The 17340-nt window shown below is 54.2% G+C and overlaps 7 protein-coding genes across 7 annotated transcripts; 2 read left to right on the top strand and 5 right to left on the bottom strand.

The window, feature by feature from the left end:
* Positions 1–140: 140 nt before the first annotated feature.
* PHACADRAFT_92450 (uncharacterized protein) lies at positions 141–2990 on the top strand (the record flags this gene model as incomplete). Its single annotated transcript, XM_007394736.1, has 13 exons — positions 141–242; positions 296–389; positions 440–519; positions 582–672; positions 721–808; positions 860–951; positions 1039–1305; positions 1364–1376; positions 1434–1779; positions 1832–2008; positions 2074–2424; positions 2482–2682; positions 2739–2990. The coding sequence occupies 13 exons, from the start codon at positions 141–143 to the stop codon at positions 2988–2990; spliced, it is 2154 nt and encodes a 717-aa protein (XP_007394798.1).
* A 789-nt stretch (positions 2991–3779) lies between these two features.
* PHACADRAFT_254401 (uncharacterized protein) lies at positions 3780–4862 on the bottom strand. Its single transcript, XM_007394737.1, has 6 exons — positions 4618–4862; positions 4458–4567; positions 4369–4408; positions 4186–4313; positions 3974–4135; positions 3780–3920 (listed from the first exon to the last, which is right to left on the bottom strand). The coding sequence occupies exons 1-6, from the start codon at positions 4747–4749 to the stop codon at positions 3911–3913; spliced, it is 582 nt and encodes a 193-aa protein (XP_007394799.1). The 5' UTR covers positions 4750–4862; the 3' UTR covers positions 3780–3910.
* A 1179-nt stretch (positions 4863–6041) lies between these two features.
* On the top strand, positions 6042–7448 carry PHACADRAFT_93070 (uncharacterized protein; the record flags this gene model as incomplete). The annotated part of the gene is made up of 9 exons (XM_007394738.1): positions 6042–6113; positions 6170–6247; positions 6303–6413; positions 6466–6509; positions 6573–6754; positions 6867–7036; positions 7085–7165; positions 7226–7288; positions 7341–7448. 9 exons carry the CDS (start codon positions 6042–6044, stop codon positions 7446–7448), a joined length of 909 nt encoding a protein of 302 aa, XP_007394800.1.
* A 23-nt stretch (positions 7449–7471) lies between these two features.
* On the bottom strand, positions 7472–11307 carry PHACADRAFT_142039 (uncharacterized protein; the record flags this gene model as incomplete). Its single annotated transcript, XM_007394739.1, has 10 exons — positions 7472–8263; positions 8316–8421; positions 8472–8590; positions 8647–8930; positions 8990–9559; positions 9616–9997; positions 10046–10092; positions 10142–10204; positions 10259–10741; positions 10793–11307. The coding sequence occupies 10 exons, from the start codon at positions 11305–11307 to the stop codon at positions 7947–7949; spliced, it is 2886 nt and encodes a 961-aa protein (XP_007394801.1). The 3' UTR covers positions 7472–7946.
* A 478-nt stretch (positions 11308–11785) lies between these two features.
* Positions 11786–13405, bottom strand: PHACADRAFT_119097 (uncharacterized protein). Its single transcript, XM_007394740.1, has 6 exons — positions 13219–13405; positions 13046–13165; positions 12384–12995; positions 12225–12334; positions 12014–12175; positions 11786–11960 (listed from the first exon to the last, which is right to left on the bottom strand). Exons 1-6 carry the CDS (start codon positions 13361–13363, stop codon positions 11907–11909), a joined length of 1203 nt encoding a protein of 400 aa, XP_007394802.1. The 5' UTR covers positions 13364–13405; the 3' UTR covers positions 11786–11906.
* A 165-nt stretch (positions 13406–13570) lies between these two features.
* Positions 13571–13937, bottom strand: PHACADRAFT_254407 (uncharacterized protein). Its single transcript, XM_007394741.1, has one exon. The coding sequence runs from the start codon at positions 13797–13799 to the stop codon at positions 13596–13598; it is 204 nt and encodes a 67-aa protein (XP_007394803.1). The 5' UTR covers positions 13800–13937; the 3' UTR covers positions 13571–13595.
* A 368-nt stretch (positions 13938–14305) lies between these two features.
* On the bottom strand, positions 14306–15838 carry PHACADRAFT_92358 (uncharacterized protein; the record flags this gene model as incomplete). The annotated part of the gene is made up of 5 exons (XM_007394742.1): positions 14306–14381; positions 14434–14528; positions 14582–14673; positions 14723–14797; positions 14851–15838. The coding sequence occupies 5 exons, from the start codon at positions 15836–15838 to the stop codon at positions 14306–14308; spliced, it is 1326 nt and encodes a 441-aa protein (XP_007394804.1).
* Positions 15839–17340: the final 1502 nt, after the last annotated feature.

The raw sequence follows: 17340 nt of genomic DNA on the forward strand, positions 1-17340 counted from the left end.
ACTTATACCACGCCATGTACCTTGCACGCAGTCCGCTCAAGACTTTCTCCCTGAGAGCAATTGTTAAACCTCGATACATTGTGCGTGGGCATTCCGCTGGTAAATTTCTTCCTTCTGTCCCATTTCAGAGGCTTCGGATGATGAGCTCGAATGTGAATGCGACCGGCCATGGCGGAAGCCACCACCCGAACCGGTTGGCCAAAGCAAAGAGCCCATATCTCTTGCAACATGCGGAAAATCCAGTGCGTTGTATTTCCGTAGAGGGTTTGAGCGCGTTGTTCAATTGAATATGTAGGTTGACTGGTACGAATGGGGACCAGAAGCCTTCGAGAAGGCCAAACGTGAGGACAAGCCCATATTCCTGTCTGTCGGATATTCGGCATGTCACTGTGCGTAGAATCTGTCGTAGTCTCTGTTGATACTTTGACGTGTTCGATAGGGTGTCATGTTCTCGCCCACGAGAGCTTCGAGGACGAAGTGACGGCGAAGCTTATGAACGAGCGCTATGTGAACGTCAAGGTATGATTTTGAACGAGTATGGCATTGCATTTGAGAAGTACTGATGGGTCTACTCCACACAGGTCGACCGAGAAGAACGACCTGACGTGGATCGTTTGTACATGACTTTCTTACAAGCCACGTCTGGCGGTGGCGGCTGGCCCATGTCTGTTTGTAAGTGGTGTTTTCTGTGAGAGTCAGAAGTCGTGAACATTACTGCAGGGCTCACCCCGGATTTGCATCCTTTCTTCGCGGGTACATATTTCCCAAAGGGCCAATTCAGGCAGGCCCTTGAGAAACTGGCCAATTTGTACGTGGTGTGTATTGGTGGGAAACGTAAAAATTTAACAAAGGTATACAGCTGGGAAGAAGATCGTGAACGGCTTGTAGAGAGTGGCAAGGGCATCATCGAACAGCTGAAGAGCAGCTCGAATGCAAGTATATGCTCACAGGGTCTCCTGACTGATGCTCACTTTCCACGATCATGATAGATGGCGCCCATCGAGAAACAGCTCGACATCCCGAAATTGGCGGGCCAAGTATACAAACGATTGGAACGGTTGTACGACAGTGTCCATGGCGGTTTCGGTGGAGCACCAAAATTTCCGTCTCCATCACAGACCACCCACTTCCTTGCTCGGTTGGCAGCTCTGAACATCGGAGACGAAAAGCTCAAGAGCGAGGCGTTAAAAGCTCGGGATATGGCCGTGCAAACTATGGTTAAGATTTACAATGGAGGGATTCGAGATGTTGTGGGAGGCGGCTTCTCAAGATATTCTGTCGACGACCATTGGCATGTCCCACACTGTGCGTGCTCCTCACTTCTAATTGTGGTGACGCGATCCACTAAGTCGAACTGCAATAGTCGAAAAAATGCTGTAAGCTTTGTTCTACGTTCCACGTACTGGGTATTCACCCACTACCTGCGTTATCAGGTACGACGAAGCCCAGCTTCTTTCATCTGCCCTGGAGCTGGCCCAGCTTCTACCGATCGATTCCGTCGAGTGCAAGACTCTGGAAGCCATGGCAAATGACATCATCATTTACGTCTCGCGAGACTTGCGCAACTCCGAGGGCGCATTCTACAGTGCGGAAGACGCGGATTCCCTCCCGTCGAGCGACAGCACGATCAAGAAAGAAGGCGCTTTCTACGTTTGGACGTCTGCGCAACTGGACGAACTGCTCGGTGACAACTCGGATGTGTTCAAATTTCATTATGGAGTCAAAAGTAATGGCAACTGCGACCCTAAACACGACGTACAGGGTGAGCTCAAGGGACAGGTGCGTTCAAACTCTCGCTGTGCATAAGCCGAGTTTTAAGTCCAGTGGCCAGAACGTTCTCTATACCGCACATACGGTAGAGGACACCGCTCGCAAATTCGGAATTCCAGCCGAACAGGTGCAAGTCACTTTGGACCAATGTTTGGCCCATCTCAAGCGGTATCGAGACGAGAACAGGCCCAGGCCGCATCTTGACGATAAGATTCTCACTTGTTGGAACGGGTTAATGGTACTCTGCCCACATCAAGTTGTAATTCGTCTGTTCGGATGCTGACTTGATACGATCTCTCATAGCTCTCCGGACTTGCGAAGGCGTCTGAAGTGCTGGAAGGGCAGGCCGCCAACGCTCTGAAGCTCGCCGAAGACTCGGCTGCATTCATCAAGAAAGAGCTCTACGACGAGAAGACAGGCGAGCTGCGGCGCAGCTATCGTCAGGGGCCGGGCCCAACCGGCCAAGCCGACGACTATGCCTTCTTGATCCAAGGCCTGCTTGATCTATACGAGGCAAGTGGCAAGGAAGAATACGTGACATGGGCCATCCGTCTTCAAGAGAAACAGGACGAACTTTTCCACGACACGGAGGGCGGCGGGTACTTCGCTTCGGCGCCCGATCCGCACATTCTAGTCCGCATGAAGGATGCTCAGGTGCGGTCGCCAAAATGTGGTCCGCACAGAAAACGCTTGATAGCTAACGTCCTGCAGGATGGTGCCGAACCAAGCGCGGTGTCTGTCACGCTGTACAACCTGAATCGGCTCGCACACTTCGCCGAGGACCGTCACGGAGAGTACCGGGAAAAGGCCCAGAGCATCCTCCGATCCAACTCCCAGCTGCTCGAACACGCCCCCTTCGCGTTGGCGACCATGGTCAGCGCGGCTCTGACGGCGCAGCGTGGCTACAGACAGGTGTGTGTCGCGTGACCGATCTGCGCCGCGGACAGGCTAACTCTCTTTGTGCGCAGTTCATCGTCTCCGGCGAAGCGAGCAACTCGGACACGACGCGGTTCCTGCATGCCATCCGGCACACCTTTGTCCCCAGCAGAGTGCTGATCCACCTCGATCCCCAGCGACCGCCGCGGGAGCTCGCGAAGCTGAATGGTACGCTGCGGGCGTTGATGGACGACTCGGCGAATGCGAGGCCGAATGTCAGGCTTTGCGAGAACTTCGCCTGCGGCTTGCCGATTTATGACCCGAAAGAGCTCAAGCTTGCGTGAGATTGCGAGACCGAGGAGTCACAAGCACGACATGCCGGAGAGTGCAGACTGGATTGCCGGCTGTAGTCACACAAGGGAAGGATCATTGTATCGTAGCGAATGTCGAATGCGATGGCACTGACCCTGTACAATCGTTCAATTCACCTGTCTCACGCTTTGTTATCTGGCGTCTCGTTCAATAGCATATCATGGCTGCGTGCTCAGCAAGGCGACTCGTGACGTCCGAACACAGTTTCTCAGTACTAACATTGGCATCTTCCGTTTCATCGGTGTCGTAAACCTCGATAGTCCGGACGAGATTCACGTTATCAGATGGTCGGGGCGCACACCGTTCCCGAGGCGCTGTGGTCACCAGCTTCGTAGCCGCAGAGCACTGCTCATTGGTCTGGAGCGGCTGTGCCGTTAGGAGCAATATATCGGTGTTCGAGTGTCAAACAAGCTATTAAATACAATACTACTGTTTACCTTACCTCCCATGGGGCACTATTCAAAAAGCCAAACGTCTCGGAAGTTATGGGCGCTACGGGAACGGATAGACCAGCTTTAAGGCAAGTTAATAGCCCCTCCGAGAAGGCACCCTCACCTCGTGCCTGATTGCGCCCAGATACGAAGGGCAAGTCGCCCCCGTAATGGCAGGTTCGGCTATCGAACCCGAACTGCCTGACGATTTGATACCCCGAAACCGTATGTTGCCGAAAGTGTAAGAATTCACCCTCGAAACAAGCGCGTGAAGGGAAGGATATGTATTATGGATGAGCGAATAGTGGCACAGAACGTGAGCAATTGGTTGCGGAGAAGGTCCAAGGTCCCGGGGAAATTGTACATGTGAAAGATTGCGGGGTTGCGCAGCGAAAGGCGGCGCTTTTGTCCTGTCTGAGCAAACATGAGGCGGTCCGAGTGCGATATCTCCTACTTTGTTTTTACGACCTTCTGTGGGCGCGTATGTCAGTCGGGCATACCCAGAAAACAAGTGCATGACTTGCAGTCCGTATTTCTTCTTGAGCTGTGACCATGGTGCCGCCGCAGCCGGGCGGTGACGGACAAATTCGCGCATATCTTGCTCTGGAATGCGGTTAATATCCATCTCGCTCCAATACCTTGTCATCACGAAGGTAATATCTTCCGCATCGTGTTCGGCTCGACGACTGCTCCGTGACAAGTCAGTGCAGCCGATGGCCATCTGGCGTGTACGTACATAATCCAGGCCTTCAGCTTGGCTCTGATGAATTCAGCATAGGTCAAAACGGGTATGCCGGCAAGCATCATCACGGTGGTTTGATCAAGGCGTCTGGGTCCTTCTTCTCCCGCAGGAAGAATCTCTATCTGCATGACGTTCAGCAACACGTTCTGCGACGTAGAAAATATTGAAAGTACTCACGTCAACTGAGGGAATAAGTCGACTATACGTGGCATGTAGGCTGCAGCGAATCATAAGCGAGCGTGCAAATACTCAGGAAAGAGGCTTACCGATTTGTCCAAGGAGACGACCGGGTTGTCATGTCCTCACTCGATGCGCATGCTTGCCGGACGCGGCGGAATGGGTGTGAGCTACCGCCTTCGACGACGCAGAAAATCTCCTGAGGTACCGATCGGTTCAGTTTTTAATGCAAAAAGTCACAAAGCCTACATTACAATGCGGAGCATTGGCAAGAACTGCGACAACGAAGTCGCCGTGGAAGGCATGAGGGATGCCAGCTGCGAGGAGCAGCGAATGCAGCACTGCTGCTGCCTCAAGCAGGCGGCGCGTTTCGTGTGCCATGGTGGTTGTTAGTGAGCAGATAACAGCAGCCTAGTGCACAAGGCATACGGTGGCACCCATCATGACGCAAATTTAGGAAAGAGTGGGAGGTAGGAGCGGGAGAGTGCCATCGAGGCCATAGCCGAAGATGGGACGGCGCCTGAGGAGTGCTTGCCGAGCGACTACAGGACCTAGAGCGCGTTCCTATAGGCATATCGAAGGCAGAGATCACCGACAGCACGTTCTCCCAGATTGAGACCGCAAATCAATGAAGAACTGGGGCAGGAGGTCACATGGTGAGAGGAGATACACAGATGTCTGGGATGGCGGAGAAATACCATGGATCCTCTGCGAGCACAGACTTTATTCAAAGGCCACAACCACATGCCGAGGACGTTGGCAGCCTCGCAGCTGTGTGTGCGCCCGTTGGGTCGGATTAGGCCCACTGGCAGCGGTGACTTGGCCGCTCTTTGAAGGGCCAAGCCCTTCCAGCGGCCAATTTTTTGAAACATATCAACCGCGAACAGTGTGAGTGTGGTTGCTGGCCGCCGTCCGGTGTGGATCACGGGTCATCTGAGGTTGTGAGACTGGTGCTGGACTCGAGGCGAACGCGGCACGCAGACCATCACCGCAAGGGCCGGAAACGGCAGTTGATCCGCCACGTGGATTTTGCGCCTATGCGGGCGCTTGCGGCGAACACTTTCGTCGGGCGAATTGCGCGCGCAGGTCGTCCCCAGGCTTGGCTCCGACGCTCATCCTGCTCTCATCGTCGACGGCGACGGCAACATCCCCAGGCTGGCGAGCAGCGTGCATGCTTGTCTCGTCGTGGAGCAAGCTGCCTGCAAGCCATGTAATGACACTTCCACGCTCTCTGTTCGGAACTTACTGCCGACCTCTCGTACTGCCGCAAGCGAGACGTAGCCCGGTCTCCACGTCTCTCTACTCCCGAGGTCACCAGGGAATACGATTACGTTCTACATGGCGACATATGGCACACAGACCGGCTTGGTTCACCAACTGGCTCGGCCTTCGGTACATGTCGTGGATACCCAAGTTCGGTACCAAGCAGGCTGACCAGTTCGACGGCCCCATTGACAACCAAGAGGAGGCGGCGAAGATCGCCATCTTGGAGAAAGCGATGAAGGGCAGGCAGCCCACGGATCTCATGCTGCGCTGTAAGCTCCGGTTCCCGGTGTACAACCCGTCCTGGTCGGCTGATTGATGCACATCTTCCTTGTTACAGGCACCATCCTCGACGCGGAAGGTGAACTATTCTCGCTGGCGAACTCTCATTCGCTCCGCCTAATGTCTGAATGTTAGGCAATGTAAAAACAATTTCCGGACAGTTCAAAAAGCTGGACCTATGTTCCGAACATCGTTTGAACGTGAGCTTCGGTTCCCACTCTCCAGCCGCGCCACGGGCTCACATGTCAGCCCGTAGCCGCGTGATCTACGAAAGATTGACTCTAGGATACCCAACCTCGTTCCCACCATCCTAGTGCGGAAAGAGGCCATCCTGGTTCGTAATCCTTCAACGCACGTTGGTCGAGGTCTCGGCTAACCCTGCCACGCAGGTGAACATGTTACATATTCGTGCTCTCGTCAAAGCGGATGCCGCCGTCCTATTCGATACGTATGGTTCGGCTGATTCCAGGTTGCACTCCGTGTTCCTGTATCATCTTGAGGTAAATTGATTGTCCGTCTCGGACCGCTCCAGGCTGACTGTCGTACCCGTAGCACAATCTGCGAGCAAAAAGCCAAGGTCCACCATATGAATTCCGGTACGTGTTTCCGCTCCCTGCGCTCTCGCACGCATTATTAACGTCAGGTGCTCCCTTCAATAGTGCCCTGGAATCTATTCTCCTTTCGGTCCTGAGCGCCTTGGAGGCCGAGATGGTCTTCATACGTAATCTGGTCGGTGGTCTCCTAGCAGAGCTAGAGGATGATATCGACCGTGACAAATTCAAACGTTTGCTCCATTACTCCAGAAGACTTACCAGCTTCCAGAACCGAGCTAAGCTGGCGAGTACGCATTTTAAGAGCGCTACCATGCAATTAACTGGCGGACTAGGTTCAAGAAGCCCTTGAGGAAGTTTTGGAGCAAGGTGAGTGTCAGCGACACGCTATTGAGATCATAGCTGATTATGTGCGATTGCGTCCCACAGACGAAGACTTGGCAGCCATGTATCTCACCGACAAGAGAAATGGTCAGCCCAGATTACTCAACGACCACGAGGAATTGGAGATGCTCCTAGAGTCCTTCGCCAAACAAGTGGAAGAAATTGTCAACGAAGCGGAAAACATTCACGTAAGGATCCAGCACTCACATTGCACCCCGTAGCTTACAGAATAATAGAGTAACGTGCAATCGACGCAAGAGATTGTCGAGCTTATCCTGGACTCTAATAGAAACGCCCTTCTCGCTCTCGACCTAAGAGTATGTAGAAGCTTTTCGGCCGCTGGCTTGATCACATGCTGATGTTCCTGTTGTCGTTAGGTTTCCATCGTCACGATGGGAATCGGCGTCGGGACGTTGGTGGCTGGCTTGTTTGGTATGAACGTAAGTCTATGTGACCGACTTTCTCCTCGGTAGTACTGACTCTCCCCGGCAGTTGAGGAGCCACATCGAGGAGAGCGAATACGCCTTCGTCATAATGTCAGGCGTGTCCATGTTAATCGCCGCCGTCTTCTCTTGGAGGGGACTGACCAGGTACGCTTGACGCGACTGCCGTTTGACTATCGCCCTGCTCACGTGCGTTAAACAGGCTTAATCAAATACGAAAAGTTGGCCTCTCCACCGGTGCCAACAGGAACGGAAAACCAAACGGCTGGCTACCGACACCCCTCCGCAGTATCAGGCGTGGATCCGATAGTGGGCTGTCATGACGCTTCCCCTCAATTCTGTCGCATCGAAATATACCACTTCACTCCGCGTACTCGTCAGCGCAGTTACCTGATACTTTATTTTTTATGTGAAACGAGCTTCCTTGTTCCGTAGACTCCACGCATCCCAGCTCGATGATGAGATGTTATATCTCTGGCGGATCAGACGGCGAGCGCCACCAAGTCGCTGCCTGCCCTTTGCGGTAATCGGTCTGGAAGCTTGTGGAGAATGCTGACGTTCTGGCGTTCTGTTAGGTAAGCAATTTCAAGACGTAACTACTCGGTACAGCACATAAAGATGATCAAAGATACTAGCAAAAGATAGTCGGCACAAATTACTCCACCTCGCGCCACGGCCGGTCGACGTTCTCCTCGCCGTCGGACTCCGAGTCGATGCCGTTGAGACCCTGCAGGGTAAGCGACTCCATTCGACGCATGAAGTCATTCATGTCTGCAGCGGCAGCTTCTCTAACCTGGGCGTCGTACCCTCCATCTTCATCGACGGGAGCACAGGTGTCCCAGATAGGGTCATCGCCCCGCCAGCCGCCCTCGTTATAGATGTAGTTGAGGAATTTCCGCCACAAAGGGTCGAGCGAGAGGACGGACGAATCGCCGATAACGATGAGCAGCGCCTGCGCCCGGGTGACAGCGACTGCAGGAAGAAGGTCAGGTTTGCCAGCAAGATTCGAGAGGCCACAACGAACCGTTTAGCCGGCGGGGGTTCGCCAGGAAGCCGAGGGTGTGCTTGAGATCGTATTCGACGAACTCGCGACTGCTGCGCACTGTGGAGATGATGATCACTCGACGCTCCTGAAGCGGAATTAATTGCGGTATCGGAACGCGTGCGTCAAGTGGCGCACCTGTCCTTGCAGCTCTTCCACGCTTCCGACTTTGATACCGTCTGCAACCCCCCGAAGGGCGGCCCGTATCTTCAGAACTTGGGCGTGGTATGGCGCAATCACAGCAATATCCTGGTCGGCTAGTGATGCCGAAGTTAGTGCACTTACAGCCGTGGAATTGACGTCGATAGCTCACAGATTCGGACCTGGCGATCAGAACGGAGCTGCTCTACATATTTCTTGACCTGTAGAGCTTGAAGAACATTGAAGAACGATGGCGACGAAGCTTCACGAGCGTCCTGTCCCGACAAGGCGTGGAATATGACAGGGAACTTTGGGTTGACCAAGATGGACGAGCCGATGTAGGAGTTGATAACGGCGAGGTCGCCGTGTGGCTGGAGACTGTTCCCGTAGAATTGCTCATTCGGGAATTTGAGGATGCTAGGATGAGATCGGAAGTTCTGTGTCAGCTGCACGACACTAGTATTATATAAGAAGCGTCAGCGCATGTAAGAAAGTTGAAGGGGGGAAGAACTGACGTGACGCCTTGCCATCGCGCGGGCTGATGACTGTCGCGATCCATCATACGCTCCAGATAACTCTTCTCCAGACCCAATTCGCGAGCGACAGCCGAGCGAATGATGGGCCCGAGTTGCTTCGGGTCGCCCGAAAGGACGACGTTCGTGTCGTTGTCGCCCATTGTCTTGATGCCGATCATGACTTCCGGCTCTGTCGCTTGTCCCGCCTCGTCGACGAAGATGTGTGTAAAGTGGCCCTGTGACATGCCGACGCCGTGAGCGAACGATGCCGAAACGCAAGTCGATACGATCACCCGGTAGCGCTTGAGAACCGGGACGGGTGGAGCGGTAAAGTGACCCGACGCTGTTGTGCAGGTGTAATCACGCAAGGCAAGCGGAACTTGGTCCTTGTACCTGCAAGGTGCATAGAACCTGAACAACCCGTCCTTATCCAGTGCAACGGACAACCTCTCAGCAATGATGTCGGCGGCGCTGTTGCTTGGTGCGCAAGCCAGGATCTTCGCATTTGGGTCCCTGTCCAGCAGCTGACGAATGGCCTCGACTACAGTTACGGTCTTCCCAGTACCGGGACTGCGGCACAAAATTATCAATGTCAATGTGTGTGCTGAAGCGAAGAGAGTACCCACGGTCCGAAGAGAGCGAACGGCGGCGAACCAGGCAGCAGCTGCAGAATGGCGCGGATAGCCTGAAGCTGAGGCGGATTATTTGCGATAAGGGGGTTGTACACAGCAGGAGGGGTCCGTTCGGAGGTAGACACCCGAATGTGTTCGATCGTTGGGAAAAGCAGTCGAGCCGGCGCAAACGCGTAATCGAGGGCTTGGTGTTGCCGACGAAGCGGGTACCTGTTAAGCGTGAATCTCACGCGATAAAGCTGAGACGGTGAGTACTCGGGGAAGCTACGACTAAACTTCATCCCGACTTCTACTTGTCGAACGACATGAACGCATCCTTCGAACCACTTCGACTCATCGATACCGGGGGCGATAGGCTGTACCAGAATGCCATCACCTACAAGCAAGTTAGCAGGGCATGAGGCCAAAAACTCGTGGTGCTTACCAACAAGCACACTAGGCCGCTTCTCAGCCAATCCAGGGACTTCGAGACTGTGACAAGCTTTAGTAGATGATCTCTATAGCGATAAGGTTGGCTCACAAGTAGAAGGCATTATGCCTGTTCATTGTCGTACTGTCAATGTCATAAACTTGCAGATCTTGCCTACGATTCAGCTGTGAGCTGCAGATGTCCATGGAGTCGGGAATGATCACTCACTCGCTTCTGTACTCCTCGGCCCATACTAGGGCCTTGAGGTGTTGCCCGTAGGTGGCATCTTGGAAGGTCTGTGGCAGCAGGGTTGCTCGGAACTGCTTGGCAATATTTGTTGCGGAGCCGCCGGTGGACAAGATCTTCCGACAGTAATCGGTAAGATGATTGTGCGGAAGGGGTACGACGTAGCGAATCGCGCCGAGAGCAGGAGGCGGATCTCCCGGAACCACGTCAGCATCGCGGTCCCGAGAAGCCCGCTTCTTGGGTACGAAGGGCGCCTTCGGCTGGAGGTCGTTATATCCAGGAGCAGCAACGACAGCGCGAACTTGTCGGGCGATGAGGAACTTCTGCCTCAGGTTGGTGTCCTCGAAGACGAACTCCACTCTATCCTCATAGATACCGAGGTGTTCGCGAGCAAAGGAGATGACTACAGTCGCCACCCTTCCACAAATAAGCTTCTTGTTGATGGCATCCGTGCGAACGGAGAACCTAGTCGAGATGTAGTAAGCAAGTAATGCATAGTCTCCACTTCAAACTCACGGTATCGTCTGTTGAACCCGCCTCGGCGAGAGCTTGGCCTCTAGGAACATGATAGATGACGTGGGGACAGTGGCACGAACATCGAGAACAATTTCTTTGCGAGATTCTCCGAGGCCGCTGTCCAGCACACCGAGGTCAACAACCTCTGCGCCAGATACTGCGACGCCATGTTTGTCCTTCGCTGCTTCCGCCATGGCTGAGCGCATGGCGCCGAACTTGATCCTTATCTGGTGAACCTTGGACTGGGGATGAAGTGACCAGAGGTCCTGTCGTACGTATATGTCGCAGATGCTACAGAATGTGTGTCCGCGTACGTCGCCGCCGGCCTCCTCGGGATCGACATTGGCGGAGACGCCCATCGTGCGAGCGACCTTGCTGTGCTTCTTGCCGCCAACATGCTGACGCCAACCTGCAGGTCCGGGCACCAGAGTCTCGCACAGAGGGCAGCGGACTGGCTTAAAACCGCCCTGTATACGTTTACGATGCCGAGCGCCGTTCACGTGTGCGTTCTTCATCTTCTCGCTGGTGGCGCATACCCCACAGTCTGCGCAGACGTAGACATCATGTCGCTTGGCGCATGAAGTATCCGTGCATGCGCCTGTCGCAAGGAGATTCGGGCAGAGAGGCCCCATCGTGGAACTAGAGAAACCGCGAAGAGGAGGGGGAAAGTGAGCGAGGCGACTCAACAGGCTGCTGCCATCTTTTAAATCCTACGAATCCAATATTCTGGAAGACGCTACTGATGTCCAAATAATCGTAAATATGCCTCCTGTGTGGGCTGGGAGCGGTCGTATCTGGCCTCGAGGCATTGTCGTCCACACTTGTAACCTCGAGGCTGCCTCGGGATTTCCACATTTACCTGTCAAAAGTTTTCAAGCGCCTGCGCCCATCCGGGGGCTGTGAAGGCACCCGTGTGTCAGCGAATCCAGCGGAACGTTGGGGTCGCGTAAGGAAGCGATCCACAAACTTGTTGTGGAGTTGAAGCGCAGCTGAGCAGGAATTAAACCATGGCGGACGCTTTGATCCAGCAAGAGAACGTCGCAAGTCTCCAACAGAAACAAAGCGTGCGCCAAAAATATATGCATCATCTACGAATACAATGAACGATCCTACATTACGAGAACAGCTTGTTGACCGAGGTATTGCCCTCTTGGTTCTTCTTGAGGACCTGTCAAGATATATGGTGAATATAACAGCGTGGTAGACACCGAGCAATCGCACCTTCGCAACGGCAAACTCGAAATCTTCTTGTGTGACGTGCTGCCTTCGCTCCCGCAATGCGTACATACCAGCCTCCGTACAGATGCCTCGGACTTCAGCACCGGAACATTGGCCCATCTTTTCTGCCAAAGCGCGAAGGTTGATCCCGCGTTGCAAGGACATCTAAGCCAATTCAGCACGACCATAGGACGTGAGGAGACGACGTGCTCACCTTTCGCGAGTGAATACGAAGAATGGCCACGCGCGCTTCCGGGCCCGGTGGCGGAAACTCGATCTTGCGGTCAATACGACCAGGTCGCAGAAGAGCGGAGTCGAGGATGTCTGCCCACTCAAGTCAGTAAATAGCTGTAAGGAGAAGCTGTGAACTGACCTATCCGATTAGTCGCCATGATGACCTTGATATTCTTCGACGGCTCGAAACCGTCAAGCTGGTTAAGCAGCTCTAACATCGTCCGTTGTACTTCAGAGTCGCCGCCGCCCGAGCCGCTTTCTCCTCGTGAGCTTCCAATGGAGTCGATCTCGTCCATGAAGATGATACTTGGGGCATGTTCTCGCGCCATGACGAAGAGCTCACGGACCATCCGACTGCCCTCACCAATATACTTCTGGACAAGTTCCGAACCAGAGACACGGATGAACTTGCAGTCTGTGTGATGCGCAACGGCACGTGCGAGCAGCGTTTTTCCCGTACCAGGGGGGCCGTACAGGAGTACACCCTTCGGCTGCGCGATACCGAGCGATTCGAAGAGTTCTGGGTGCTTGACGGGCAGCTCAATGACCTCCTTAATCTCCTTAATCTGCTTGTCGAGACCGCCGACCATTTCATAAGTGCTATCTGGGACCTTCTCGACCATCATGAGCGATACGAGCGGGTCGACCTTGTTAGGCAGAATCTTGTGTATTGTGTAGGTGTCAGAACGGAGAGCGACGCGGAGGGATGGAGTGAGTAGGTTGATATTGATCTCGGAGTCAGTGTCAACAACTGGTGCACTGTTAACAAAGAGGGACACGCTTTGCCGTGATACCACGTACTGTATTTGCCCTCAGGCTGGACCTTCACGAGGACCTTATTCTTGCCCATAGCCTTCACGACCTCCCCAACATAGCTGCCCGGTTCGTGAAGCAGCTGGAGCTCCTCACGGAGTAGCCGCACTAATTGTATCGGTAAATTGCGGCGGGACACATACAGCACGCATAAAACATACCTCGCGCGTTCAGAGCATTCCGCTGTGCCTCCAGACGGCGCAGGTTCTGTGTCTTCTGGTTTATGAGGAGCTCAGCAGCCTCGATCTTCGCTTGATAGTAGGATTTGAGCCCAGAAGGCTTCGCTGTTCGTATTTCGCCTGGCATGGCGTAGTCTGCGGATGACGAAGGAGGTAAGGGAGTATGAGCTGCAGCGCACACGCGTCGGCCTGCGTCACGGCGAGCAAATAGGCGTCCGTGACTCATGTTATGCGTGACAGCCCGCATTAGCGCCTTTACTATGGATCAGACGCGGGGCCGCTAGCTCCCGATCTCACATGCTTGACGGCCAGCTAGACAGACAATAACATAGCGAGACCGTTCTACGTAGAGCGTACGCTCAGTGATCAGTCAGGGCAGTGAAAAGACCCCAATTGATTCCAAGATACAGCAAATAAAGAGATGGTCTACAGGATACAGCGTGCAGAGCAATATTGAATATAATATTAATGTTCGTAAGCAAGTCATAAGTCAGAACGTGAGATATCATTATGTCGTCAACTGCAGCAGGTCTCTCAATACCAACATTAGCGTTAGTGGCCATGATAGGAAGTGCGGGGCGTGCGAGGGCCGAAAAGACCGGGAGGTTCTTGGGGTACAGGCGGTGCAGCAACAACCGGGGTTGGTCGTTCTCCCGACGAGACAGGTGATGGCTGCATACTTGCTCGAGCTAGATTGTCCAGAATCAGTCGCAAGTCTACTCGAAGCGATCATGTATACTTACGATGCCAGGTTGCCCAAGACTCTGTCCCGAAGCGGGGGTCCAAGCGAGGGTCCGCTCGTGGATCCAAGAGCGCGGGTGCAGACGGCATAGGAGGCGGTGGAGGCGGTGCTTGGGCAGGAGCAGAAGGTTGGCCGCTATCCCTACCTCTCCTCAATCGCCGCTGACGAACTGGTCGCCAGGCTGAAGGTGCAGATTGCGGAGCCTCGGGCTCCGGAACAGCCGGTGGCGGCTCCTGAGGTGCTTCGGGTGCTGGTGCATCAGGCATGGCCGTCGGTAGGGGCATGTTCCTCCTGCGATGTCTCGAGTTTAGGGTCTACGACTGAAGTTCAGATGAGATATGCGCACCAGAAGATGCCGCCCTGATCATATCGGCGCCTGAATTCCATAAGGTATACAATCTCGCTGTCATGGTCGTCAGTACATCTGACGTGATAAAGCCATTGCGTGGGCTTACTGCTGGAGGCTGCTCTTCTGGGTGGCAAGTTCGCCGACCTCGGCGAGGAGCTGTCTCACTTCTTTTGCGAGCGTCTTGCTGAACTCGTCCAAATACTAGAAAGCATGGCTAAGATGGTCGTCCGCCGCGGCCGAGTTATGGCACTCACCCCAGAGATATTGAACGGAACCTGCTCTTGAGCTGTGGCTTTCACTGCGTCTACGAGGTCATCATGTTGTCTTCGTGTTTCCGCACGCCATCCTATGACAATGTGAGCCGCGAGCTTGATGCTACTTCTCAAAATACAAACCGTCGGAGAGCTCGCGCAGAAGCTCACGTAGCTGGGCATTCTCATCTCGAAGTTCGTTGACAATGGATTCAATGCCTACATCAAACCGGTTAGCGGATAGTACCAGTTTTGCGGACAATCCCACTCACTCGGCTTCGCTGCTTCAGCTTCCCGCTCCGCTTGCCGTTGTCTCAGCTCGTCTTGGAACATCTGCTGGAAGCCTTGGAGCATCTGCTTCATCTCATCCATCTGGGAGTTGCAATCGTTGTGCCAAACTTCCTTCTGAGCCCATCGCTCGTCAGACACTTCGCGTTTCCTTGCACATTCGTCCCGAGTCTCAGAGACGATGTTGGTGACGTCGGAAAGCTGGGTCGCCAGATCATCTGCTCTTCTTCTGTACTCGTCACGTTCCGTCTCCTGCCGCGCTGTGTCCTCAGTTATGCGTAACTGCCTTTCCTGCTCCAGGTCGTTCTTGAGCTGATCGTTATGGGCGCGGAGGCTGGCGAGTTCCTCTTTTAGCGCGTTATTCTGTGCCTCCACGTCGGCAATCCGGCGTTCACGCTCGGCGTCAAGCTCTTCGCGAATGCGCGTGGCTTCGGTCCGAGCTTCCTCAAGGTCAGTGCGCTCCGTACGGATAGTGTCCAGCATCTCCTGTAAGTAACGCGAAGTAGCTTCTGCCACCTGGGATTGTATACTCTGAGCGATGGTACGAGCATCGATATCAATATCTTCCGCTTGCGCCGGGAAATCTGGTGTCCTTGGCGTCCTTGGAGGTGAAGGTGCTTGTTCCAGTGGTCTCGGAGGTGGCACGATGGGGATATCCTCATGAACCTCTTCTGACAGAGGCTCCTCTTCCGATAGAGGCTCCTCGTAAGCTGATTCAGGAATAGGCATACCAGGAGCACCTTCTGAAGGTGGCGGAATGGATACAGGGGGGGCTGCAGGGGGTATGGAAGCCAGCCGCTCCTCGACCCGGTCCTCAACGTCGCGCAAAATCTCATCTCTACGGTTCATCGCTTCTTGGTCGCGATGAGCTTCGTGGTCTAGGAAAATACGCTCTCGTTCGTCTTCGTTCATACGGAAGATGCGGTCACGATTTTCTTCTGTTTCTTCAGCGGAATGGAGCTGCTCTGCCATCCTCCGAGCAAGGTCGCTGAAGCGCTCTGCTCGCTCTCGTTCTCTGTCGGCAGCGTCCAAATCTCTAGGTCCCGAGTAATCAGACGGGACAACCGTGACCGGAGGATGAGGTGGCGAACGAGAAGGTTCCCGTTGAGGTGAGAGGGTGGTAATCGGCTCCGGCATTGGAATGCGTTGGTATGAAGTCGGTGTTGGCACTGGAGCTAAGGCTGGAGCTGGAGCTGGGACTGGCAGTGGGGTTTGCGTAGGCGAGGGAGAAGCAGTATATGTCGAAGGCACATCAGTGCGATGCATACGCTCGTGTAATGGCCGCTCAAGCTCAGGAATCTCGGTGACAGTCGGCTGAACAGAAGGAACATACGGAATGGGAGCATCTTCTGGGCGGGCTCGGCGGAGTTCGTCACGATAGGCTGTAGAGGGAGAAACTGGTCTACGAGAAGGCGGTCCACGAGAAGGCGGTCCACGAGAGGGCGGTCCACGAGACGGAACAACTGAATACAATACAGAATTTAGCGTGTTAAGCGCATCGAATCATGCATACTTACCACTTGGTCGATCTGGTGAGCCACTGAATGCCCTCTCCAGTTCTTCACTAGGCGGGCGAGTGTCTTCAATGGGTCCTAAGAATACTGTATCAGCATTTTGGTATTGAATATCGCGCTTGTCCAGTGTTTTCAACATACCTTGGTAAGGAGTAGGATGCTGTGTCGGATATTCATACTGCGTGACTACACGAGAGATCAGACAAGATCATACATTACCAATGTGATAGTGCTTACCTTCACTTGGTCGTCTGCTTCGGTGGGAGCCTACGCGTACCACATGCGGCTCTGTCGGACTATGAGCGCGTATGGGTTCTGGTTCATCCAACGGAACGATCGTAGGAGTTCTATGTGTACGATGGACGGTCACTCTCGAAGGTGAACGTACAGGCAGCGGACTGCTGGAGGGAGAGCGACGCAGACGATGAGGTCCCCCGATATCTTCTGGAGACCTAGAAGTAGGTCGTCTGGGAGAGGTTCTCACTACGACGTGCGGAATCTCACTGCGACCGGAAGACGATCGTTCGGGACGAGAGCCGATTCGAACGGTGTAAGGCTCAGTGGGGGGGCGTTCACTGGGGCGTCTTTCACTAGGGTGTCCAACCAAGGTAGGTGAACGAGATCCCGGGTGCGAAACGCCTTCCACATACACAGCCTCGCCGGGTCTTCGGGAGCCATGCACGGGTATGGGCGAGCGAGTGGGTCGACGCCCAGGCGAGGGTGACCTAGCATAGCATGTACGTCAGTCCGAAGTTATCTTGATCGTGTTGCAACTAACCTATATCTCCTAGACGGCGATCGACGCACGCGACGAGGTCTACTCGGCGAACCTTCATCCTCGTCACTGTACTCTCGGGAAGGCGATCTGCGGACGCGATGCACTCGAGAAGAAGGAGCTCTGGACAAATGGCGTCCAGGTTCCTCCTCGTAAGCATGTCTGGAAGGCCTTGGTGACGGTGT

This window comes from Phanerochaete carnosa (genome assembly GCF_000300595.1).
Source record: "Phanerochaete carnosa HHB-10118-sp unplaced genomic scaffold PHACAscaffold_4, whole genome shotgun sequence".
Taxonomy (NCBI): Eukaryota; Fungi; Basidiomycota; class Agaricomycetes; order Polyporales; family Phanerochaetaceae; genus Phanerochaete; species Phanerochaete carnosa.